At 46.1% G+C, this 27,403-nt stretch overlaps 1 protein-coding gene across 10 annotated transcripts in view; it reads right to left on the bottom strand.

Moving 5' to 3' along the window:
* The window catches only part of SCAF8 (SR-related CTD associated factor 8), a 784,204-nt gene that overhangs the window by 514,733 nt on the left and 242,068 nt on the right, over positions 1–27,403 (bottom strand). For 8 of the 10 annotated variants that reach the window (XR_004538795.1, XR_004538796.1, XM_033937892.1 and 5 more), the window contains exon 7: positions 4,251–4,427. The exons of the other annotated variants lie outside the window; for them this stretch is intronic. Coding sequence is in view for 6 of the 8 variants with exons in the window: in XM_033937892.1 (XP_033793783.1) it covers positions 4,251–4,427 (177 nt within the window). In the remaining 2 variants the exon portion in view is untranslated. The remainder of the gene's footprint in view (positions 1–4,250; positions 4,428–27,403) is intronic. 10 annotated transcript variants of the gene reach the window in all.

Genomic DNA, 27,403 nt, shown 5'->3' with positions numbered 1-27,403 from the left:
TACTGGAAAAGTGAAGTTACTCACCTTTACCAGGTGTTCTCCAAAAACAGCAGAATGAATATTCTTACTCAAGGTGACATCATCCTACAAAGCCTACATGGGAAATGCTACCCAGCATATCTTCCAGAAGTCTCTGGCAGTATCATACCATGCACACGTGCATTTTCCCACCTATGGCTGTCATGCAGGAACCAATCAGTCTAGTATGAATAGCTGAGAAAATTCAACTCCAAGGTGAAGTGGGCAGCTATATAAAAATAAATATCCTACTGTCCTTGGAGATCCAGAATAGGCCTCCAATCTTCTGAGCCTTTCTTTAGCATGATAAAGTAGAGTATCTGCCTGAGCCCAAGAGGTCAGGTGGTACCAGCTCTATAGCTTGAATATCCAGCAAGCGCTGAACAGCAGCTTGAAACCCGAGCGCTTTGTCTGGGTGACCTGACGGAGAGCCACAAACCAGACCATATACTGTCCAAGACCCAATGGTCAAACATAATGTACATTCAGGCCAGAAGAAACGGTGACAGCCAACTCCCTATCCGTACAGGTGCATCTATCGGCCTGATGCCACTATGCCTGATCAGCAGGGGGCACAAAACTGGAGTAGGGAGGCTAGGAACGCCTGTAGCCATTATACCATCATTGATAGCCCTAAGAAAATACCTGCGATGTGACATTTGCAACCAGTTGGAAGCTCTGAGAGCCACAAAATCAGAACGACCAGAACCCCAGGAGAACTGGATCTGCTATCAGGCAGTCGTGGGATGACAGTCCAGCTCAGAATCCATGAGGTTGTCCATACCTTTGCTAAACAATCACTGCTCCTGAAATGGCAATCAAGCCAAAGTAGCTTTGGAAGTGGAAACAGCAGTCCACTGTCTGAACCAAAGCATTCTGTGGGCAGAGATGGACTACTCTGTCACCTTCATCAAACTCGCATAACGGCATACAATGCATCCAACATATAATCTATCCCAGCAAAAAAAAAAAAAAAAAAGTTGAGGAGTGCACTTTTGAGCGTGACAGAAGTATGCGACAAAAGATGTCACCAAAGCAGCTTTAATGCCTAAAGCAACTGTGTCAAAGAATTTCCTGAGGACCACCTCCACACGGTGGTCTTCATCATAAGGCGTATGGGGACAGACTTAACGATCTCAATCTGTATACTTTGGAGGAAAGGCGGGCGAGGGGAGATATGATAGATACGTTTAAATACCTATGTAATGTAAATGTGCATGAGTCAAGTCTCTCTCATTTGAAAGGAAACTCTGCAATGAGAGGGCATAGGAAGAAATTAAGGTGATAGGCTCTGGAGTAATCTAAGGAAATACTTTTTTTTTACAGAAAGAGTGATAGATGCATGGAACAGTCTCCCAGAAGAGGTGGTGGAGACAGAGACTGTGTCTGAATTCAAAAGGGCCTGGGATAGGCACATGGGATCTCTCGGAGAGAGAAAGAGATAATGGTTACTGCGGATGGGCAAACTAGATGGGCCATTTGGCCTTTATCTGCCATCATGTTTCTATGTTTCTAACACTAAACCCTTGACTGATCCAATAGTTGCTGATACTCCTTTTCCAGTAAATACCAGCATATCAAAAAAGGGTCTCTCTACTACTTTGACCCCATTCAACAATTGCTCAACATAGCTTTAGAAGCAAGCATACCATAACCATAGTTAACTTCATTTCTTTCTCATAATAATTAAAGAGAGAATCAACTCCACTTAACTTTAAAGTAGCTCTAAGATAATAAAGCTCAATCACTAGCATAGTTAAATCTGTTACTCGGATCATAGGATCTCTTATAATATAACGTTATTCCAGATCCCCATTCTGGGATACCCTTCCTCCTATCAAAAACTCAACTTCTGTGTGTCAAAAATGCCAATATAAATTACTTATTTTCTCATTGTATTCTTAACTATAACACCACAGTCAAAAAGACCATAATATATCCAGTTTTGGCAACACTTATCTTAAATGGTTGTCACCAATCCCAGCACTGGCAGAGTTTTAAAAGCTCCCGATGATAATTCTCATTCGAGCATTTCAATCTGCAAGATCTTCTTTGGGGGAACAACTTCCTTCATCACCAAATAGATGAATATAGCACCTTGTTATAACAACTCACTCGAGCTTTATCTCCTTCGGTGCAGGCTGTCTCTCCTTTAGGGTGTGCTTCCTCATTGAGATCACCCACATCTTGACCTTACAGCACTGGGTAATGGCTGTTGAGCCAATGGTACCAGTGCAGTCCTTCCAAGACCAACTTAAGGAATTTTCCTAATGGGAGCAAGACATGTTATTTAAAGTACATGCGACACCAGTGCTTGCAGACTTTCTCGGTACCGGCCCAACCTCAGCATGGCACATCAAGGCCCCAGAGTATCGAACCTAGTTCTCTAAGTAAACCTACATCTTGAAGGACACCGAGATTCCACAGTACTGATCCTCAGTCTTCTAGTAAATCCAAGAGAGCAGTGCACAGTATAAGTTCTCATTTACCTTGATGTAAGTCAAGATCTACACATTTTCTGGAAGGCACTCGTGCATGCATTGTGCAAGCAGTCTCAAAGCTTCGTGAAAGCTTAAAGTGACAGCACACTTTAGCACTGTCCGTACTGGCCTCCATGGATGACATCACCTACATGTGAGAATATGCTTATCCTAGGACAAAAGGATGGTAGAGTAGAATCTAAGCTAACCGCATCCAATTAACTGGCACTCTCAACCAAGCAGCAAAAAAAAAAAAAAAAATTTTGTCTCCCACGCTCCCAAGACCCAATAACCTCCCCTCCCTCCTGCTCCAGAGGCATCAGCAGCAGCTACCAATCTCCCTCTCTACAGCTTCCAAAGCATCACAGCGGCCACCAATCTCCCTACCTCCAGCTCCCGAAGCTTTGCGGCAACTGTCAATCTCCCTCCCTCAAACTCCTGAAGCATCACAGCAGCCACCAATCTCCCTCCCTCCATTCCTGAAGCAGCAGAGCCAATCCTGATAACCCCCTTCCTCCCTCCATTTTCAAAGCAGTAGTACTGGTCCTGACAATCCCCTTCCCTCTGTTCCCGAAGCAGCAAAGCCAGTCCTGACAAATCCCACCCCCCTTCTACCTCACTCACCTTACGATGTAGCGACAGTCAGTGAGTAAAGGAAGTGCCAGCAGTTTCTGGTCAGCCCCTGCAGGGCCTTCCCTCTGCCGCATCACTTCTGACATGGCAGAGAAAAGGCCCAGTTGGGGTTGGCCAGAAGCTGCCTGTTTAACAGCGCTTCCTCTGCTCGGCAGTTGCCACTACATCGTTGGGTGAGTTGAGGGAGGAGGGAAGGAAAGATGGGTGTTATCAGAACCAGCTCTGCTGCTTTCGGAATGGATGGAGGGAGGGGGTTGTCAGGACCAGTTCTGCAGCTTCAGGTAAGAAAGGGAGGGAGTGGGAAGAGAAGAGGGAAGAGAAAGTAGAGGAGAAGGGGGAAGAAAGTGGCCAAGAAAGGCGGGAAGATGATACTGGAAAAAGTGGGGGTGGGGGGATGATAGTGTAAGGTGGGAAGGGATACTCAACTATCTTTACATTAACTCTCAAATAACCAGAAACTACAGTTATCCAGCATCTACCAATCCCCGTGGATGCCGGATAACTGAGATTCTACTGTATTTGAACTGTTGTGTTACAAATTTTTGCTCCAACAGAATTCATTAAAACCTTATTTTTGGTTTCTTGAGACTTTGGTCAGCTTTTCCCAGAATTGGTCACATAGACCACTGCATATTAGTAGCATTGTTGTTATAACTAGACATATCCTTAAATATGGTCACGATTAGAAAAATGTATTGTGTTTCTCCCATAGGTACTTGCCCATAGTTTGGCCCTATTTTAAATTGTTTGCTACAGCTCCCTTCAATCTTTTGCACCTCCTGTGTGGCACCTTCCTCTCTGTGCTTTGTGGCACTGCAACATGTTACACCACTAGAATAATGTGCAAACATTCTACAAATAGGATGATATTCACCTGAATTCAAAGTTCAAATCTTCTGAGCAGAGAGTTGCTCTAACCACTAGGCCACTCCTTTCTAAAGGTGAGTCATGAGCTGTCAATTGTGCTCATGTGAAACAAGTCTTTGAAGAAAATTAATTTGATTGTAGTTGCATAAGAGCTTAGGATGTTGTTGAGCATTGGAATAATTTTTGTTTATGATCTGCTTCTTCTATATTTTCTGACCTGTTTAAACTTACTTTTTTAGTTCAAATTCATACCTTGCTAAGAGAGACACTCTGTTCCAGTGGATTCAGTGTGCTGGATGCTGCTGCTGCAGCAGTAAGTTGTGCTGTTAGGGCCTGCAGTTGTACAACCAGGCCAGCATCTAATGCCTGAAGCAGAGAGGGCTGAGGTTTCTGCTGCTGGATCTGTAACGTTTGTACTAAATGCTGCAGCTGAAGGAAGAGATCAAAGGAAGAAACCTGATTTAAGGATAAATACCATTAACTCTTTCATATTTCAGAGCAGATCTAAATATTAACAAGAAATTGAGTTAACTGCAAAGTAAAGAAAACACTGCAAGTACTGGACTACAAATGCAGCAGATAAAAAGTTGTATATATGAGAGCAGTGACATGAAAAGTTATATATAAAAAGTTGTATATATGAGAGCAGTGACATGATTCTTACCTAGATAATCTTCTTTCTGATAATCTTCTCAGGAGTCCATATGTTAGGAGATCAATACATTCCTGCAAACCGGGTTTTGCAGAAGTGTGTTACGCACAACGTTCAGCAGAGTGTGGTGACCACTTCAGTACGTTCCAAAGCAACTGATCTCCAATGGAATAAAATACAAAGAACGAGGGGTAGGGTTCTGCAAGTTAGAAAAAAGAAAACCAATTATCAACAGGTATGGCGTCACACTACAAGATGATGTTGAATGTTATTTATTGTCAAAGAGAAAGAGAGAGAGAGAGAACGAGAAAGAGACAGAAAGAGTTTGAGTTTACCTCATCGCAGCTCACTCAGCCGGAAACTGCTCCCCATAATAGGGTCCTCTTAATCATATATGCAGAACGGCCTGAAGAAAAGCAAGGATAACCTGAATGTGAGCTCGGAGAGGTTCCAACCTGTCTCTTTCACACCACTATTGAAATGTCTTCCTAGCTTTGGCATAAGCTGCCATAGTAAAAGGCTTCTTGGCCTGGAGTAGAGTGATAATAACTAGGGCTGTGTGCTCAAGAGCCAAGCTGTAAGACCAAAGCATTAAGGATTCTCCATGTCACCTGGCGTCTGACTCAGAAGCCCACAATGAAGAGGGGGCTTGAGGCTCCTGTCCTCTGAAGATTTACTAGGTTTTCAAACAATGGTCGGCAGATGGACTTCCACCCACTGGAAGAGCATCTGAGCTTCCAGATGTAAGGGGGCACTTCTAGTGCCTCCTTGTCAGTTCACATACTTGATTGCAGTGGCGTTGTCGGAGAATACTCTTACTGCCTTTCCCTCTAGGACCGAGTTCTCAACGCTAGCCAAATGGCTTGGAGCTCCAGTTTATGGATCATACCTTCTGATAAGTCCACTGGCCCTGAATCAAACAGTCCCCACAATGGGCTACCCAGCCAAATAGGCTGGCATTGGTCATGAAAGTGACCCACTCCATGAATTGGAGAGGCATGCCATGCAACAAGGAGTCTCCTTAAGCCATCAGCATAAGATGTTTCTCTTTGCCCCTGTCCATGGGAGCTGCATCTGAAGAGAATGTCACTAAGGGGACCGCCGAGACAGAAGGGCATCCTGGAGAAGCCACATGTGCACCCTGGCCCAGGGAACCAACAGCTGAAGGTAATGCCAAATAGTAAGAATTAGCATTGCTAAGGTATGGACAGGGATGGACTCCTCAGTGTGTGCTGACACCATTTCATGTGAAGTTTGCTTTGGATGGTTAGCAGAGAAGCGTCCATGTACCGCATGCCTTAGCGTGAGAGAGGGGCAGGAGCCTTGATCTTAGCCTCATTTGTGCCCTTTAGAGCTGGGGAACCACTGTGGGTCTGGAAAGTGGAAGACCCAAGATTTGTCACTTGAGTTTCTGTTTGCATGGCTCAGGAAGAAAAATGTGGCCCTGAGCTGTATTAAAGTGAATGCCCAGATACTCTAAATTCTGAGTTGGTTCTACATGGCTCTTTTTGAAGCTGACTATCTAGCCTAAATGCTGGAGTATATCCAATACCTGTTACACTGCTTGCTCGCGCTCTCCATTTTGGACGGAGCTGCAATCACAACCATTACCTTAGTGAAAGTGTGTGTGTGTTTGGGGAGGGGGAGGGCTGTTGCCAATCCAAACGGGAGAGCCACAAACTGGAAATGTTCCAGAAGTACATGAACCTTCAGATTTCCTGTGACCCAGAAAGATGGGAATAAGAAGATATGCTTCTGTCAGATCCAGAAAGGCAAAAAAAACTCCCCTAGGGCCACCACCACAATGATTGAATGTGCCGTTTCCATGTGGAAACACTGTATTCTTAGAAACGAATTGACAGCCTTGAAATCCAAGATGGGCCTCCAGTCTTCTGCGCCTTTTTTGGGCATGATGAAGTATCTGGAGTATCTGCCTGAGCCCAATAAGTAATTGGGGACAGGTTCTAAGGCACGAACCTAAGAGCCTTTGAAGTGTGTCTCAGACCATGGCCTCTTTTTCTGGACAGCTGCCTGGAGAAATGAGGTACAAATCTGCAGAACAATGAAAAAACTCAATCTTCTGACTCACTCAGATTATGTCCAGCACCCATTGGTCTGAGGAAAATTCTTCCACTCCCTCTGAAATGCCAATGGCCTCCCTTCAATGTATGGAGGTGCGGCCACCAAATTGGCATCAATGGGTCTTTTTGGAGGGCAGGTTGACATGAGACCCAGAGGGATGCTGGTGTCTGGGGTTGTTGAATCGCTGTCTATAACCCTTAAAGAATTTCTGGATGGAAGAACTCGGGCCATACTGGCAAAATCAGCGAGATGGACGAAAATTACCTCTACTCCCTTGTGGGGGTCAGCACAGCCTATTCTCTGGCAAATATTCAGGGTGGTGATTCGTCACACTGGCCATGAGATCGTCTAGGCCCTGAAAAGCATTTTCCCCTTAAAAGGCAGTCTACTTAAGGTTGCATTGGATGCTGAGTCACCTGCCCACTGCCTACTTCTGAGCATTCTGCGAGCAGAGACCGCTTACGCCAAAACCTTGCTCAATACTCTGATATGGTCATATAGGGCACCTGTCAAGTAAATCACCCCTTTTAGCACCAGCTGGGGACAGACATTCTCCTCCACAGAAGGCTCCCATTTCAATCTGATGACAGGCCTGTGCAGCAAACGAAGATGCCACTGCCGCTGCTCTGTTTCCCACAGCTAGAACTTCAAATTGTCTCTTCAAAACCATGACCACCTTGCAATCTTGTGCATCTTTCAGCATAACTCCTCCCTCACTTGGTAGAGCAAAGCACTTGGTAACCTAAGCCACCACAAAGTCTATCTTCAGCTGATTAAACAGCTGCTGAAACTCTGGAGCCATTAAGCAGAGTCTGGACATGGCTTTTGTAATCCTTAAGGATCCTTCAGGGTCTTCCAATGCTCAGTAACTAGGGCAGTAATGTCCGGATGCGCTGGGGAAAAAAAAAAAAAAAAGGAGGTATGACCATTGGGGTTGCTCATGACCACGAAATCGGAAATGGAGGGCTGGGCCTCAATCTTCAACTCCTTAATATCATCTTCTATAAAACAGTGAACAGAGACCAACTTGAATAGCCAGCAGATCAAAAGATCATCCCACTGGTCAAGTGCCAGAGAGGCATCTTGGCAACAAGACCCAAAATAAGGAACCAGATTCTTCCAGGACTGTCTCTGAGACCTGAAAAATGAGGCATGGAGTCTGATCTCCAATACTGCCAGTCCAACTCAAGAGTGGTCGCTGGAGCTGGCTTGATTATCTAAGAAGAAATCACAGGAAGCAAAGACGCTCCCTGGACTAACAAGCATGCACTTTCAGGCTGAGCTGCATGTCTTGGTCCTGTTAAAAATGCTCTCCTCGTGAGATTTACAAAATCTGGGGAGAAGCCTTGTGCAGGGGTGATAAACCCTGCAGAACCTCCGATTGGGCTTTCATGGATTCCACGGACTTCACATATCTGCACTTCACATCTTCACAAAATTTGAGCTTGGGATGGTACTTTCTACCCACTTTCCAGACTCACAGTGGTTCCCCCAACCCTAAAGAGCAGAAATGGGGCTAAGATCAAGACTCCCGCCCCTCTCTCACGCTAAGGCACATGATACATAGACGCTCCTCCAGTAACCATTCAGCGCAAACTTCACATGAAATGGTGTCAGCATACACTGAGGAGTCCAACCCTGTCATTTTTTTATTTTTTTTATTTTTTTTTGCAAAAATCAAGGGGTTTTAAGGCAAGGGTTTCAGAAAAAAAAAAAAGATCCTTAAAATCCAAGATGGCAGCTGCCACAAAAATTACACCAAAAATGGCCCATGAAGACTTTTTTGAAAAATAAAAAATTCTGACATAGGGATTTTGGAGGTGGGGGACCTGAACCCCGACACCAGAAACCCTAAAAAAAGAGAGTTTTTTTGACACCTCACCCCCTCCCAATTTTCCCATAGAAAATAATGGGGCTATACTTAACAGTTCTGTGAAAGAGCATGCCTGTCAGCTTTCCTTGCACCTGGAAGAGATGGAAAGAACTTTCTGCCTCAGAAACTTCAAATAACTCCAAACCAGAAAATCTTAGGGCTACCAGTTGGACCAACTTTGTCCGAAACCTTCACACTAGAGAATGACACGGGGACAAATTTGTCCCAGTCCTTGCAGGAACTCAATTTCCCCATCCCAACCCCCCGAGTTTTGTCACTGTCCCTGTCCCATTCCTATAACTCTGCCATAATCACACAAACCTTGAACACTTATTTTTTTAAAGTGTTTGAGGCTTGAGCAGATGAGGGTGGAGCTTGTAGGAATGGGGCAGAGATAGGAAAACAACTCGCGGTAATGGGATGCGAAAATGAGTTCCCATAGAGACGAGGAAAAATTTGTCCCTGTATCATTCTCTACTCCACACAAACAGAACCTTGAAGCACAATGGAGGGAAACAAAATATGCAGCCGGCTACCTGAAACCCCCTCAGAGTTCTCAGGGTGCCCATAGCCTGCACTCAAGACTCTGAAAAATTCAGAAGGCGAGCAGAGTCCCAGGGAAACAGACCTTGAGCCGTAAAGTAGCACACAGCAGGCTGGCTCCACAGGACCACCTGAAGGGTTTGCCCTGCGAGCTGTAGTCTGGCTCCACAGAACCTGCATCCTTTCCCAGGCAGAGAATCCCCAAATATGGGGCCTCAGGGCACGAAAGCCTCAGAAAAAATGAACTTATAAACAAAAATAAGAAAAACTAAGCACAGCAGATCAGAAACATCTCTGCACAGTTTGCTTGCAGAAGGAAAAACTGAAGGGACCACTCCACACCATTGGCAATGTGGGAGGTGCTAAAAGTTGTTAGTAACACACTTCTGTAAAACCCGGTTTGAAGGAATGGATTGATTTCATAACATACGGACTCCTGAGTAGATGTATCAGAAAGGTTATCACCCAACGCATCTTATAATACATAGCATTCAGTGCAAGTACTATATATCACAGAATATTTAACATGCTACAAATTCAAGCAAAGCACACTGTTAAAACAAATTCAAAATCTATACTATATGAGCTTCCTTCTACACTAGGTCCATGATGGCTAAAAGTTTAGTACCGCTATTTTTTTTTTTTTTTTTTTTTTTTTTACTATGATCTGAGCTACAATGATTTTCCAATAGAAAGCAACAAACTAACAGAATATTTGCATCTATAATATAGGGTTTGGGTTGGTTGGAGATGTGATTTCTGATAACTGACTGCAAACTCCAGAAGTTCCAGGAGACAAAGGGGTTCAGTGGTGGACTTCCTAAGGCAACGACAGTTGACTGGATAGGGGAACACATGAAAGCCGTAAGAGCAGAGTGTTTCAGCCACTACAGATAAACACTTTGTAAACACTCTTGGAAATGCTGCTAGGAACGGCAGCAGCTTGCATTAGAGATGGTGACAACCGATAGAAAACCACAGATACTACCTGGGGCTGTAAAAATGGGGATATGTGTGTATGCTTCTTTGAGATCCAAAGAGCATAGCCGTTGTGCTTCTTTAGGAGGGGATACTGAGTTCCCAGGGAGAGTGTATGGAATTTCTCCTAAAGTAAGTATTTGTTGAGAGTACGAAGGTCAAGAATCGGTCAAAGACTTCCTGTCTCCTTCACTATGCGGAAATATCTGGTGTAGAATCCATGGCCCCTCTGTTGAGCGAACTGGCAGAAGGGTGGCTAGTTTCTCTAGAGTCGCGTCAAAGACTGAGTTGACTTCTGCTGAGCAGAAGTCTGAGATATCTGAGAACTCTGGTTTCCAGGGTGCTTGTGAGCCAGAGTTCATGCCTGGCTTCTTCAAAGTGCGTGGCTTCTTCAAAGTTAGCACCTAATAGTTTGTTTCCCAAAACAAGGAATATTTGTGAGATTGTTTTAGACATTGGAGTTTTATATTGGAAAGACGAAATCACGCTTGTCACCGCATTGGTATGGATAAGGCAGACACACAGGAAATGACATGAAAAGCAGCAAAGAATGATGCTGCCATAAAGTGTCCAATTGTTGAACATCGCATCTCACATGAGATATGGAGTGGAAGGTTCAAACAGCCTATAGGGGTTTCTTTAAAATCCAGAACATCAAAAAGTTCAGCACTCGGTGCAGATTCAGTTCGTATGCTGACAGGAAAAACTTGACTCATATCTAATGAATCTTATGTTTAAATCGTTTTTATTAATTTCAATTAGCTCTTTTGTAATCCGCCTTGAACTGCAAGGTATAGGCGGAATAGAAGTCCCTAATGTAATGTAATGTAATATAACTCAAAAGTTCGACCTCTCTCAGTTACAATGGTGCAGAAACCCCCAAACCCTCTCCTCCCTCCCAAACTCAAGAACAGCAGCGACAACAAAAGGTTAACAACTAGCGAGCAATTCTTAGTTTAGCAGTCTGCTTCTGGCAGAACATAAGAATAGTCTTACTGGGTCAGACCAATGATCTATCAAGCCCAGTAGCCTGCTCCCAAGGTGGCCAATCTAGGTCACTAGTACCTGGCAAAAACCCAAGGAGTTGCAATATTCCATGCTACCAATACAGGGCACGCAGTGGCTTTCCCATGTCTTTCTCAATAACAGACAATGGACTGTTCCTCCAGAAACTTGTCCAACGAAACCTTTCTTTTTTTTTTTTTTTTTTTTTAATTTATAATTTTGAATACTTTACAATATCCAAAAATACAAAAGGAAAAAGGAAAATCACATAAAACAATACATAATCAAAATCATACATACAAAGCTCCTTTCAAGCCCACATTAATGTGGAGTTATCTTGCTATTTTCTAATAAAATAAATTCAAGAAATATAGAGGATGATGATTCTTGGTTCATGTTAATGAACCCGGAGTCATTCCCCAAAACTGGAATACTATTTATATTTATTCTCCTCATTTTCCTCATTAAGGTGAAACAAATCTCATTTCTATTTCTTTTCTCTTGCAATTAAGAATTGTTGTAGTTGTATTGGGTCCCAAAAAGAATATTCGATATCTTGCAGTTTAATCATACATTTACAAGGAAATTTTAGGTAAAAGGATGCATCCAGTGCCAACACTCTATCCTTCAATTTCAAAAACTCTTTCCTCCTCAACTGTGTGGTTCTGGATACATCCGGAAAAATCCTGACCAAATCCCCACAAAATTTTCATTAGTCTATTTTTAAAATAAAGTCTCATTATCACGAAACCTTTCTTAAAACCAACTACACTATCCACTCTTACCACATCCTCTGGCAACGCATTCTAAAGCTTAACTATTCTCTGAGTGAAAAAAAAAATAAATTTCCTCCTATTGGTTTTAAAAGTATTTCCCTGTAACTTCGAGTGTCCCCTAGTCTTTGTAATTTTTGACAGTGAAAAATCGATCCACTTGTACTCATTCTACTCCACTCAGGATTTTGTAGACTTCAATCATATCTCCCCTTAGTCGTCTCTTTTCCAAGCTGAAGAGCCCTGTTTTAGGCTTTCCTCATACGAGAGGAGTTCCATCCTCTTTACCATCTTGGTTGCTCATAAGAACATAAGAATATAAGCAATGCCTCTGCTGGGTCAGACCTGAGGGTCCATCATGCTCAGCAGTCCACTCATGCGGCAGCCCAACAGGTCCAGGACCTGTGCAGTAATCCTATCTATACCCCTCTATCCCCTTTTCCAGCAGGAAATTGTCCAATCCTTTCTTGAACCCCAGTACCGTACTCTGCCCTATTACGCCCTTTGGAAGCGCATTCCAGGTGTCCACCACACGTTGGATAAAGAAGAACTTCCTAGCATTCGTTTTGAATCTGTCTCCTTTCAACTTTTCTGAATGCCCTCTTGTTCTTTTATTATTTGAAAATTTGAAGAATCTGTCCCTCTCTACTCTCTCTATGCCCTTCATGATCTTGTAAGTCTCTATCATATCCCCTCTAAGTCTCCTCTTCTCCAGGGAAAAAAGACCCAGTTTCTCCAATCTCTCAGCGTATGGAAGGTTTTCCATCCCCTTTATCAGATGCATCGCCCTCCTCTGAACCCTCTCAAGTAACGCCATGTCCTTCTTAAGGTACGACGACCAATATTGGACGCAGTACTCCAGATGCGGATGCACCATCGCCCGATACAATGGCAGGATACCTCTTTCGTTCTGGTTGTAATACCCTTCTTTAAACCTTTTCTAGCGCCACTATATCTTTCTTGAGATAAGGAGACCAGAACTGAATGCAATACTCCAGATGAAGTCGTACCATAGAACGATACAGGAGCATTATAATTCCTAGCATCCTGTTTGTTTTTTGGCCGCCGCTGCACATTGGGCAGACAGTTTCATCGTATTGTCTACGATGATACCCAGATCCTTTTCTTGGGTGCTAATTCCCAAGGTGGACCCCAGCATCCGGTAACTGTGATTCAGATTATTCTTCCCAATGTGCATCACTGTGCATTTGTCCACATTAAATTTCATCTGCCATTTGGACATCCAGTCTTCCAATTTCCTAAGGTCCGCCCGCAATTTTTCACAATCTGCATGCATTTTAACAACTTTGAACAGTTTATTGTCAACTGCAAATTTAATCACCTCACTTGTTGTTCCAATTTCCAGATCATTTATAAATAAGTTAAATAGCACCGGTCCCAGTACAGACCCCTGCGGCACTCCACTGTTTACTTTCCTCCATTGATTAAAAAAAAATGACCATTAAACCCTACCCTCTGTTTTCTATCCAATAACCAATTCCTAGTCTACAACTGAACTTTGCCATCTATACCATGACACTTTAATTTCTCAGGAGCCTCTCATGAGGAACTTTATCAAAAGCTTTCTGAAAATCTAGATACACTATATCAGTTCACCTTTATCAACATGTTTATTCACACCTTCAAAGAAGTCAAGCAAATTGGTGAGGCAAGATCTCCCTTGGCTAAACCCATGCTGACTCCGTTTCATTAAACCATGCTTATCTATGTGTTCCACAATTTCATTTTTTTATAATTGCTTCTACCATTTTGCCCGGCACCGAAGTGAGGCTTACCAGTCTGTAAGTTCCCGGATCTCCCCTGGAGTCCTTTCTAAAAATTGGCATGACACTGGCCACCCTCCAATCTTCAGGTACTACAGACGATTTTAGCGACAGGTTACAAATCACTAACAGCAGGTCATCAATTTCATTTTTGAGTTCTTTTAATATCCTGGGATGTATACCATCCAGTCCTAGCGATTTATCACTTTTTAATTTGTCGATTTGGCTCAGTACATCTTCCAGATTCACTGAGATATCTTTCAGTTCCTCCGCATCATCACTCTTAAAAACCATTTCCGCTATTACATCGTCTTCCGTAAAGACCGAAGCAAAGAATTCATTCAGTCTTTCAGCTAATGGCCTTTCACTCTTTGAGTGCCCCTTTCACTCTTTGATCATCCAACGGTCACACAGATTCCCTCAGAGGTTTTCTACTTCTGATGTACCTAAAAAAAATTGCTATGAATTTTGGTCTCTTTTGCAAGTTTCTCTTCATATTCCTTCTTAGCTATCTTTATCAATGCTTTGCATCTAACTTGCCAGTGCTTTGTGTTTCTTATTTTCTTCATTCAGATCCTTTTTCCATTCTTTAAAGGATTTTTTGGCTCTAATAGCCTCTTTCATTTCACCTTTAACCATACTGGCTCTCGTTTCCTCTTCTTTCCATCTTTGCTGATACATGGCATCAGAGTAGTACAAAATGGTAACCAACATTGAGGAAATAAAGTGCAGTCTGGATTCCAAATCAGCAATAACGTGACGTTCATGCCTGGCCATTTCTATTATCAAAGTTCGCCAGTGGGCTAATATCAGAGCCTGTACAGTTAGCCAGCATTGGAAAAAAGCAATGTTACTTCCGTAACAGTTGTTATCCAAGGACAGCAGGCAGCTATTCTCACTAATAGGTGACGTGATCCAATGGAGCCCCGATGCAGAAGCTTCTTTGAAGAAAAACTCGAAGTTTTGAGTCGCCCGCACCGCACATGCGCGAGTGCCTTCCCACCCAGACCAGGGCACATCTCCTCAGTTCAGATAGCTAGCAGAGAAGCCAATCCAGGGGAGGTGGGTGGGACGTGAGAATAGCTGCCTGCTGTCCCTGGATAACAACTGTTACGGTAAGTAACATTGCTTTATCCCAGGACAAGCAGGCAGGTATTCTCACTAATGGGTGACCCCCAAGCTAACCATAGTGGGATGGTAGGAGCGTTGGCAACTTAGGAGAATAAATTTTGTAATACTGTTTGGCCAAACTGTCCATCCCGTCTGGAGAAAGTATCCAGGCAATAGTGAGAAGTGAAGGTATGAATTGAGGACCAAGTGGCAGCTTTACAAATCTCCTCAATCGGTATCGATCTGAGGAAAGCTACAGAAGCTGCCATAGCTCTGACCTTATGGGCTGTGATTTTTTTGTCAAGTGGCAATCCAGCCTGGGCATAGCAGAATGAGATGCAAACCGCCATCCAGTTGGAGTCGGATCGAAGGAGATGAAAAGTTGAGGAGCAGTTCTGTGAGGTTTGGTGCGTTCTAGGTAGAAAGCCAAAGCACGCTTACAATCCAGAGTATGAAGAGCAGATTCTCCAGAGTGAGAGTGTGGCTTCGGAAAGAACACTGGCAGAACGATGGATTGGTTAAGATAAAATTCCAAGACTGCTTTCAGGAGAAATTTCGGATGGGTGCGGAGGACCACCTTGTCATGATTGAAGACTGTAAAAGGTGGGTCTGCGACCAAGGCTTGGAGCTCACTGACCCGTCGAGCGGAAGTGAGGCCAATGAGAAACACCACTTTCCAAGTGAGATACTTCAGGTGAGCCTTGTGAAGAGGTTCATATGGACGTTTCATAAGCTGCGAAATGACAACATTGAGGTCCCAAACCACTGGAGGCGGTTTGAGGGGAGGATTGACATGGAAAAGTTATTTCATGAATCTGGAAACCACAGGATGAGCAGACAGAGGTTTCCCTTGTAGAGGCTGATGGAAAGCAGCGATTGCACTGAGGTGGACTCGTATGGAGGAAGACTTGAGGCCAGACTGAGACAGGTGCAAAAGGTAGTCCAAAACTGAAGGCAAGGAGGAATGTTGAGGCTCCTGACGCTGAGAGACACAGCAAACAGAGAATCTAGTCCATTTTTGGAGGTAGCATTGTCTGGTAGCAGGCTTCCTTGAAGCTTCCAAGACATCCCTCACAGGCTGGGAGAACTGTAGAGGGGTTACATTGAGAGGAACCAAGCTGTCAGGTGTAGAGACTCCAGGTTGGGGTGAAGTAGAGATCCATGATGCTGTGTAAGCAGAGATGGAAAAACTGGTAGAGGGTTGGCTCCCTGCTGCTGAGTTGAAGTAGAAGGGAGTACCAAGGTTGTCTGGGCCACTGTGGAGCAATCAGGATCATGGTGGCATGGTCTGACTTCAACTTGACCAGAGTCTTTTGAATGAGAGGAAATGGAGAAAATGCATATAGAAAGCGATTTGTCCAGTCCAGGAAGAATGCATCTGCCTCAAAGCGCTGAGGGGTGTAGATCCTGGAGCAGAAGTGAGGCAGTTTGAAGTTGTGGGGGGCTGCAAAGAGATCTCTCAGAGGCGTTCCCCGCAGGGAGAAAATGTGATGAAGGGGCGTGGAGTTGAGGGTCTACTCGTGAGGTTGTAGAAGATGGCTCAAGCTGTCTGCTAAGGCATTGTCCGCCCCCTGAATGTAGACCGCTCTGAGGAAGGTGTTGTTGCGAATCGCCCAATCCCACACTTTCAGAGCTTCCTGGCAGAGGGAGGCCGATCCCGTGCCTCCCTGCTTGTTCACATAGTACATGGCCACCTGGTTGTCTGTGCGAATGAGGACCACCTGGTCGCGAAGGAGATGTTGAAAGGTCTGGAGAGCGTTGAAGATCGCCCTGAGTTCTAGGAGATTGATGTGGCACTGGCGGTCCGTGCTGGTCCAGTGACCCTGGGTGCGGAGGCCGTCCAGATGAGCCCCCCCAAGCATAGGTCGACGAGTTGGTCGTGAGGACTTTCTGATGGCGGGGGGTTTGAAACAAGCCTCTGGAGAGATTGGAGGATAGCATCCACCAGCGAAGAGACTGTTGCAGAGCATGAGTGACCTGGATGTGTTGAGTCAGAGGGTCGGACGTCTGGGACCACTGAGACGCCAAGGTCCACTGAGGCGTCCTGAGGTGAAGTCTGGCAAATGGCGTCACATGCACTGTAGAGGCCATGTGGCCCAGCAGGACCATCATCTGTTTCGCCGAGATGGAAGGGCGAGGGGACACTGAATGGCAGAGGTGAAGAAGAGTCTCCATGCATGGGGGAGGGAGGAACGCTCGGAGTTGGGTAGTATCCAGGATCGCCCCGATGAAAGGAAGAGACTGGGAGGGCTGTAACTGGGATTTTGGGAAGTTTATCTCGAATCCCAGATGTTGTAGTAACCAAATTGTCTTCTGGGTCGCGAGGGCGACTCTCTGAGACGTGGAATCCTTGATGAGCCAGTCGTCCAGGTAAGGGAACACCTGGAGGCCGTGGTTCCTGAGTGCTGCGGCTACCACTATCAGGCACTTGGTGAAGACTCTGGGGGATGAGGCCAGGCCGAAGGAAAGCACTCGGTATTGAAGATGAAGATGTCCCACCCGGAATCTGAGGAATTGGCATGAGGCCGGATGAATGGGGATGTGAGTGTAGGCCTCCTTCAGATCCAGAGAGCATAACCAGTCGATGAGAGGCTACAGGGATGCCAAGGTCAGCATGCGAAAATTTTCTTTGACCAGAAACTTGTTGAGCTCCCTGAGGTCTAAAATGGGCCGCAGATCGCCCGTCTTCTTCGGCTCGATGAGGGGATATAGGGATGCCAAGGACAGCATGCAAAAATTTTCTTTGACCAGAAACTTGTTGAGCACCCTGAGGTCTAAAATGGGCCGCAGATCACCCGTCTTCTTCGGCACAAGGAAGTACCGGGAATAAAATCCCTTGTTCTGTTGGTCCCAAGGGACCGGTTCGGCAGCCCCGAGCTGCAGCAAGATCTGGGCTTCCTGAAGAAGAAGGGTGGAAGGATACTCTCTTGGAGGATGTTCCGGAGGAACCTGGTGGAATTGAAGGGAGTATCCCTCCCTGACGATGGAGAGGACCCAGAGGTCGGTGGTGATAGTTGTCCATCGATGGACAAAATGGTGGATGCGACCTCCGATAGGTGGAGTTACTGAAGAAGGTAGAATGACAGAGGTTATGCTCTCTTTGAGACAGTCAAAAGGGCTGAGGCGCCTTAGGAACCGCAGATGGTTGAGGCTTTTGCTAATGTTTCTGCGGGTGCTGCCTCTTCACAGGCTGTCGGATGGGGGGAGCCTGTTTCGGGGGGTAACGCCGCTGGTAGATCAGTGGCGGGCGTGATTGACGAGGAGGAGCAGGCCTGGGCTTCGGACGCAGGATGGACTGGAAGGACTTCTCATGGTCCGAGAGCTTCTTGGTGACCGCCTCGATGGACTCATCAAAGAGGTAGGTGCCAGCACATGGAACAATGGCAAGCCTGTCCTGGAGGTTGGGGTCCATGTCGATAGTCCGCAGCCACGCCAGCCGGCGCATAGCCACCGAACATGCTGCGGCCCAAGCCGCGAGCTCGAAGGCGTTGTAGGAGGACTGCATAAGCTGCACCTGGAGCTGGAATAAAGAAGCCAGCGCCTCCTGGTACTCAAATTGTGCCCTAGTATCCAAGTAGGGCGTGAACTTCTGGAGTACGGACAAAAGGAACTTCAAATATGTTGTGAACTGGAAGTTGTAATTCAGGACTCTCGAGGCCATCATGGAGTTCTGGTAGACTTTCCTGCCGAACCGGTCGATGGTCTTTCCCTCTCTACCAGGTGGGACGGAGGCGTAGACCTGGGAGAGATGGGGCCGCTTCAGTGAGGACTCCACTAGCAGGGATTGGTGGGAGAGCTGAGAGCCATCGAACCCTTTCCGATTAACAGTGCGGTATCTGGTGTCCAACTTACCTGACACCGCCGGGATCGAATAAGGTGTCTCGAGGCACCGTGCAAAGGTCTGGTCCTATAGCTTGTCTAAGGGAAGCTTTAGGGACTCTGCCGGTGGTTGAGGGAGGCGCATAGTCTCCAGGTATTCCTCTGAGAATTTGGACCCCGTATCCAGGGGGATGTCCATGTCATCAGACATCTGTCGAAGGAACGAGGTGAAGGACAGTTGGTCGGCCATTGCGGGGCCTCGAGACAGGCTCGAAGAGGTCAAGGCCTCCAGATCCATTGGGGACAGGGATCGAGACGGTGAGAGAGATCCCATTGTGTCCTCGAGCTATGGCATCGGTGGAGAAGTAATGGTCGGTGGAGAATACTCCAGGTATGCTTGCTTCCGATGAGGCGAGGCCTGCCTGGACGAGTGCCTCGAGGAGTGCCTCAATCGGTGATGCGGACTGTGTCGAGAGGTCGGCCTCGATGGGCGAGGCGAGTAGGTCTTCGCTGAGGCCCCCAGGTAGTGGATGGGGCTGGAAGCAGTCGATCGAAGCAGGGGTGGTTGCCGTAAAGGCTCGAACCCCATCGGGGTGATTGGTCCCAATGGAGGCACTCGCAAAGACTCTGCTCCTTGCATCGAGTGAATCGGCTTCAATGGAGGCATGGGCAAAGACTCTGCTCCTTGCGATGCATGCATTGTTGCCAGATCAGACACTCACAGAGACTCTGCTCCCTGTTGAGAGTGTGTTCCCTGCTGAGGCACTAGAGGGGGCTCGACCTCGCGGGAGGCCTCCACGTGCCCAGGCTGGATTTTGGAAGAAGCTGAGGCCCCATCGTGGTAAAGAGCTCGATGAATTGCTTCTGTAGCATGGTCTGGAACGAGGCCGGCAAGAATGGATCCGCATCTGAAATGGGACCCCTGCGCGGGCCTCACGCTCCCTCGGAGCAGTGTGTGAGTGCTTGGACTTCGAGGCCTTGGGCACTTTTAACACTACTGGGAGAATGGGCTGCTGAGCTACCTGACCTGAGCAGGTTGAGGAAGGCATCGCAGCAGGCACCGGAGTCTGAGCCGGGACGAACGAGGCGGGCTTGATGAGACTCGGCGCCACAGAGGTGGTAGGCTGTGGAGTTGCGGATGATGTCGAAGGCAAAGGTTCCTTCATGGTCGACAGCTCCGTCGAGGACTCCATGAACAGCGATTCCCACAAAACGCAACGGCGCCTGGAAGCACGTGCGGTGAGTGTAGAGCAAGGCCGGCACGATTTCGGGAGATGTTCAGGCCCGAGACACCGAACACAGCGTCGATGAGGTCTGTTAACGAAATCGTGTGCTGGTACTTGTCACACTTTTTAAAACGGTGATAGGCCGAGACATAGGCCGAAAAAGCTCCGCCGCAAGATCGAAGCCGCGGGGCTGCGGCCACATGGCCTGCCCGGTCGAACGGAACGAAGAAATTTATTTATTTATTTTTTTTAAACAATAAAACACGACGAAAATCAGCGATTAAGATCAAATAAAACCAAAACCGCGGACTTAGAAGGCACAAGTGAAGAAAACTTCGCGCAGAGAGTTGAAGACGGACTTCTCAGCTCCGCGGAAAAGTAAGAACTGTGGAGACGCACCCTGGTCTGGGCGGGAAGGCACTCGCACATGCGCGGTGCGGGCGACTCGAAACTTCGAGTTTTTCTTCAAAGAAGCGTCCGCATCGGGGCTCCGTTGGATCACGTCACCCATTAGTGAGAATACCTGCCTGCTTGTCTTGGGATAATTGCTGATTTGCCCATTATTATGGATTTTCAGACAAATGCTGCACAGCCAGGACGAGCCAGGATCATGTGGAGTCGCAAAGAGAAACGAAAAGTAGGTTGGAGTCTCCAGGAATATGTTCAAAACTTTGCCACATGTATAAACAGCTGTTGCCAAAAAGCAGAGATGAAAGGACAATTCCAAAACATATGTACAAGGGTCGCATGGGGTGATGCACATTTAGAACAGTTGTCTGTAGCACAGAGATTCACCTTAAATGCCCTACTTGGGACAAAATACACACGTAGTAAGAATTTAGTATGTCTTTCTTTTTTCATGGCTGAAATCAAGAGCTTGTCTCCCTGCTTAATACTCTTCCTTAAGCAAGTCAGCCATGATTGGCGTTTGCAAATTCTAGGACCACTTAACAGGGACCACTTAATAGTTTAGTTCACAAGCAATCTCTTGCAGAAATCTATGATGAAACCGCAAGGGAATCAGTACTTCAGCAGTTAGGCATAAAGCTTCTGAAAGTTTTTCTTGGATGTTTTCTACTAAGACCGCTCTTGATAAAGATGAAACATAATATTGCAGTTTAAGTATGGATACCAATCTTTAGAAGATAAGTGAAAGGCCCTTTTAAGAGTTCCAAAAGATTGCAGTGTCCCATCAGCCTGTAGTGTTTGTGAAAGGTAGATTAAACCTGAGACCAACCACAAAAGGCCACTTGACACATTCCAGGATTGAAATCCCCGTTGCCCACAATTGACAAACAAGGCGTTGTATGAAAGGAGATATTTAACATTTTACACAAACGTTTCCAGGTAAATCTCATAGGAGATCTAATGAATCTTATAAAAGAAAGGCATCTCGGAGGTGGCTGAGGCCTGACTCACTCAAAGGCACTATAACCAGCATCCTCTGCTACTTAGCTCCAGGAAAATGGAACGCCACAAAACACGAACTTGAAAATTTCATCTTCCGGAATTCACTAACCTCAACACATAACCTGCTCCTCGGCGACATAAATCTCCACCTAGAAGACCACACCTCCAAACAAGTTGATGGCATAATCTCATACCTCAATGCATTCTCCTAGCACGAAAAAGGCCACCAACTTGATATTGCAGCTTACATGTCCCAACATCCCCACACACCAGACATTCATATCTCTAATGGGGCCTGGCACCCCTCCCTCTGGTCAGACCACTACAAATTCACCTTTAACATCAACTGGACACAAAGCACAAACAAACACGAATCCCTCAAAACTTCCTTCAAAACCCGACAAAAAATCGATCCCTCCATATTCTGGGCCATAGTAGACCCCTCAATCGCCTCCATAGACCAAAATGTATTCATTCACCAGTGGCGCTCCTTGAGCGAAACAACCCTGAACGAACTAGCCCCAGTAAAGATAAAACATAAACTCTGCAGATCTTCTGACAAATGGTTCGACACCGAACTTCTACAACTAAAAAGACACTGCAGACAACTCAAAAGAGACTGGAAAAAAAAGAACCAAGAACACACCAAAGTAGCTTGGAAAAACCTAATAAAACAATACAAAGTCAAACTTAAGGAAAAACAAAGAGCTTATTACTCCAAACTAATCGGCACAGAAACCATAGACACAAAGAAACTCTTCCAACTTGTAAAAAACCTCACCGACACTAAGCCATTCCTAGCCACTCAAGGACTCTACCCTTCAACAGCCACCCAACTAGCAGACCACTTCAAAAACAAGATCACCACAATCAGAACCTCCTTCAACAACTCACCTTGACGAGATCATAATAAACCCTACAACAGATGAAGCCACTGCAGCTGACAGGTACTGGACCAACTTTCCAGAGGTACAATGGTCGGATATGAACCGACTCTACAAAAAAATATAGTCAAGCGTCATGCGACCTGAACAATTGCCCCTCATATTTACTAACAAATGACTCCCCTAAATTTAGAGCTAGCCTCTTGCAATGGATTCAAACAACTCTCACGGAAGGTCAATTCCCACAAGACCAAGGAGAAATCATAATCACCCCAATACTGAAAGACCACAAAGGCCCAATAGACACCCCTTCCAATTACAGGCCCATCGCCTCAATTCCATTATACGTTAAACTAATAGAAGGTCTGGTTGCACAATACCTCTCCAACTACTTTGAAGACCACAACCTACTCCACCCAACTCAATTAGGGTTCAGATCCAACCACAGTACTGAGACACTGCTAGTATACCTACTAGATATAGCCCGGCAGCACCTTAGCAAAGGAAGAAGGATGCTGATAATTCAACTCGACCTCTCTGCTGCATTTGACCTGGTTGACCACGCCATACTTCTTCAGATATTAGAAGCAATAGGGATCTCAGGCAGAGTATACAATTGGTTCCAAGGATTCCTCAAAACAAGAACATACAGAGTAAAAACAAAAGATCTTATATCGGACCCCTGGACCAATCCCTGCGGAGTACCTCAAGGGTCAGCACTGTCACCTATGCTCTTCAATCTCTTCATATCCTCCTTTGGTACCATGCTAGACAACCTCAAGTTAACCTCATTCAGCTATGCAGATGATATAACCATACTCCTCCCCTTTGATTCACAAGACCCCATCACAACAGACAACCTGGAAAAAACACTAGAAGCAGTGGAAAAATGGATGATATTACACAAACTGAAGCTCAACCCAGACAAAACAAAATTTCTATTGCTTGAAAAGGACAAAACCCCTTCTATAACCGAACTAGAAATAAATGCCACCATATAGCCCGTTCTCAAACTCCTAGGAGTAACAGTAGATAGATGCTGCACTCTTCAGGTGCAAATCAACAAAACCACACAAAAAGCATTCTTTACCATGCGCAACCTACGCAAAATTAGAAAATTCTTCGACAAAGAACAATACAAACTCATAATCCAATCCCTAGTTCTAAGTCTAATGGACTACTGCAATATCCTCTACCTTGCCCCACCTACTTAATAAAACAACTACAGACCGTACAGAACACAGCCCTCAGACTGATCTATTCTCTTGGGAAATTTGATAACATCACCAACGCCTACCTAGATTCACACTGGCTTCCTATACAAGCCCGCATCCAATTCAAACTATACTGCATATTATTCAAAACATTAAACGGAACGGCACCCACCCACCTAAACAACTGCCTAAACAGGAACCTCTCATCCAGACAAAGGAGAACTCAGTCCCTATTCTCCTACACCCCCTTTCAAAGGAACTAAGCGCAAAAAGATGTATGACAACCTACTTGCAACACATGCAGCAAAATTGGACCCCTCCATCACCAACCTGCTGACAGCAACAATGGACCTCAAAGCTTTCCGAAGAGAAATCAAAAACCTACTATTCAAAAAAATTCATCCAGACGTCCTAACCCCCCTTCCTTTCCCCCATGCTATTCCCCCCTCTCCCTCTCCCTACCTTTAATATCCCTATAAGACTCAACAATGTAACCAGCATCCACTCTGCAACCTTCTCGTATATTTCCAGCTCCTTCTGACGCTCCCCTCATTTTTCCACTTTGTAACCTCACCTCAAAATTGAATTAGTTACCAGCGCCATTAATTGTAATCCTCTTCCTGGAAATGTCCAGTTATCTTTTGATGTAATCCGCTTAGAACTGCAAGGTACAGGCGGAATTGAAGTCAGTAATGTAATGTAATGTAATACTTCAAGGAGGAGTACGATGCTGTGAGGTATGATGGCTGTAGTGCTGAAGAGAGCATTGAGAAGGACTCCTACGCCTCCTTTAATAATGGTTCTACATCCATAAGGAGGAGGTGCTCCAATGACTGGACCTGGATTTGCAGCGAGGAGGAAAAAGACCTAGTACCATGAGCCCTCGTAGAGCGTTGCTCGAACTGAGCAGGTACCGGAAGAGTCGGAGCAGAGGTTGGTGACAGCTTTGAAGCAGAGCTGGTAAGCTCCTTAGGAATCAACTTGCAAAGTTGATTCTGGATGACAAGTCGCAGTATCAGTGGATTTAATAATACCATTGGCAGTGCAGGTTACCAAGTTATTGATGACCTCGATGTACAGTGTCACAAGTCCAGCACTAGCACTGGCCTTGTGCCAGTCAAAAGCCATAAGAACACAGCCCTTAAGAAACACAGAGCTGATCAGTGCAGCACTGAAGCACTGTGCCTGAGTTGGACTCCTACCCTGAATCAGATGTAGAACAGAAGAAGACCTGGCAAGATTTAGGGCTAGATTCACTAAACCCACTGATCATGTTCCGACCACTTTGCAACCCCGACCCAATTCACTAACCTTCCTCCTGCACCCGATCCGCACATGCAAATGAGGGGAAACGGCAAGTAAGAAGGGCCTCGATTCACTACACGAAATTCAGGAACACCGACTAGGCTGACCGATCAAGAAGAAGCGACTGCTGAGGACCAGTCGCTCACATCCTTTCCTGCTCTCTGCCGCCCTGAAATCCCAGCCCTGAAAAAAACTCTGCCTCTCTGCCTCTGCTGCCCCGACTCTCCTGCTTTTGCCGCCTGAACTATCCTGTTCTGCCGCCCTTCCCTGCAGCACGAACCTGTGGTTTTAACCCGCGGGTTAAAACCACGGGCTCGAGAGTAAAAGTATAAAACGGAGACCAAGCGCATGCGCAGACCATCTACAGGCAAAGAAGATGGTCTCTGCATCTATTGGGATCATTCTGCAGCAATCCGTGTCATCGGTTTGAGGGGTGCCTCCAATCGCCCCCATTTGCATGAGGACGGGTTGTGGATCAGTCGGCAGGCCAAGGACCGGGTCAGATTGCCCCCGGAGCCCTAAGGTTAGTGAGTATAGCCTCAGGTAAATTGCACTTGAATTTCTCTAGGAAACCACCCAGTTGACTGTACCCTTTAAGTCACAGCTTGGTTAAATTGTTGGCAAAGCAGGGAAAGAGCTCAGGAGAGCTGCGCTCCAGTTCTCCCCTGCACAGAATGGGGCACGGTCCCTACTCACAATTTATTTAAAATTTGTTAACCTCCTTGATCTGACAAAATTGTTAAGAAATGCGGTATATCAAATAAACTAATTACTTACAGTCTAAAGCTGTCTTCTTCAACTGCCAGTCTGTGGACCGGTGCCGGTCTGCAGAAATTTCCTGGCAGTCCGCAGCGCCGGCACATGCATCGGGCACAATTCAATGCTCTTAAACCACCGGTCCATGGTGTGATCGATGCGGCATTGTCTTCGGGACAGCTCCCTCTTCCTCAGTGCTGCAGTGCACAAAGCCGTAGGCCAGGGGTGTCCAATGTCGGTCCTCGAGGGCCGCAATCCAGTCGGGTTTTCAGGATTTCCCCAATGAATATGCATGAGATCTATTAGCATATAATGAAAGCAGTGCATGCAAATAGACCTCATGTATATTCATTGGGGAAATCCTGAAAATCCGACTGGACTGCGGCCCTCGAGGACCGACATTGGACACTCCTGCCATAGGCAGAGGCTCCTACATGGGTCCTGCTCCTGAATCGGAAGCCTTCTTTCTGACATCGCAACATCAGAGGGAAGGCTTCCTGATGAGGCACGGGATGCACAAGTAGTCGTTGCCCATGGCTTTGTGCACTGCAGCACTGAGGAAGAGGGAGCTGGCATGAAGTAACACTGGGGGGGCAGGCCAGAAGGCAAGGCACAGCTTGGAGGGAGGGAGACAACAACGGGAGGGGGAATGATTTTATTTTTTAATTTAGTGATTGATTTACATCTGCTGTCTGTTCAGGAAGAAATGCATTTTGTTTCTTTTCCTCTGGGGTTGTATTGCATGCAGAGTCTTGCATCTTAGGGTTTGTTTATATACATTAATACTTTTAGTTTTTGGTCCCTTATTTGCATGGGGTTTTCTGTGTTCTGGTAGGAATGAATGTTGAGACGCATACAGTGTGCTTTGTGTAGTTTAATTTTGTGGTTAACCATTATGTATTGTTAATACAATTATATTGTGCGTGTACATAGATGAAAAAAGAAAGGAAAAAATGGTTACAATTAGAACTATTATGGAGGCAGGGTCTGGGGCAGAGATTGGGTGGAGATGGGAGTGGTCTGGCCCACGACTTAACACAATGTTCTTCAAATTCCGGTCCATGGACCAGTGCCAGTCCACAAAATAATTTTATTTCCGCTGGTCCATAGGTGTCAAAAGGTTGAAGAACACTGGTCTAAAGAATGGGAGCTAAACACAGAGAAGCAGCAGGCTGAGGAAACAGACTCCTGTCTGGAAGCTCATGAAGCAGAGAAGGAGCAGGATATTGAAATAGTGGAGTGTGATGAGTGCATGCTGCCAGACCAGGAAAACTATCCTGAATCAGAGGAACTTAAGAACACTTCTGACTTGCAATGTTCCCTCTAAGCTGAGCGCATGAGCGATCGCTCACTTTTCAGTGGCGTCGCTCATACTTTTTCTCGTGTCGCTCAATCGAGCTCAGGCGGAGGTGAGAGGAAGCGGCGGCGGCAATCTGCCCTGCTTGCACAGGACCGGCGAGATCAACATCAACAATTTCCTGCCAGTCCACGCAGGACCGGCAAGAACGACGAGCTCTAGTTCGCGCAGTCTGACAGTGTGCTCTCTCCCCTCCCAGCGGCTTTCCTTACTTACAAGTGCAGCGATTCAGGAAGGAAGCCTTGGGGCTTTTGCTGAGTCGCGGCCGTCTCTGATGATGCAACTTCCGCTTTCCTCAGAGGCGGTGCAACCCAACAAAGAACCCAAGGCTGCCTTCCTGAATCGCTGGGCTGGCAAGTAAGGAGAGTTGCTGGGAGGGAAAAAAGCCACTGTTAGAGGCTGGGAAGCTGCTGGGCATGGTGAGAAAAAAAGGGACAGCTGCTACTGGGCCTGGAGAGTGATAAGGAGAGTTGCCGCTGGGAGGGGAGGAGGGAAAGGAGTTTGGGAAACTGCTGGGCAAGGGGAAAAAGGGACAGCTGCTACTGGACCTGGAGAGGGATAAGGAGAGATGCTGCTGGGAGGGGAGGAGGGAAAGGAGTCTGGGAAGCTGCTGGGCAATGGGGAAAAGGGACAG

The sequence above is a fragment of the Geotrypetes seraphini genome, chromosome 3, assembly GCF_902459505.1.
Source record: "Geotrypetes seraphini chromosome 3, aGeoSer1.1, whole genome shotgun sequence".
Classification (NCBI taxonomy): domain Eukaryota; kingdom Metazoa; phylum Chordata; class Amphibia; order Gymnophiona; family Dermophiidae; genus Geotrypetes; species Geotrypetes seraphini.
Note: the sequence above shows the minus strand (reverse complement) of the source record. Positions and strands in the feature narration are given on the sequence as shown.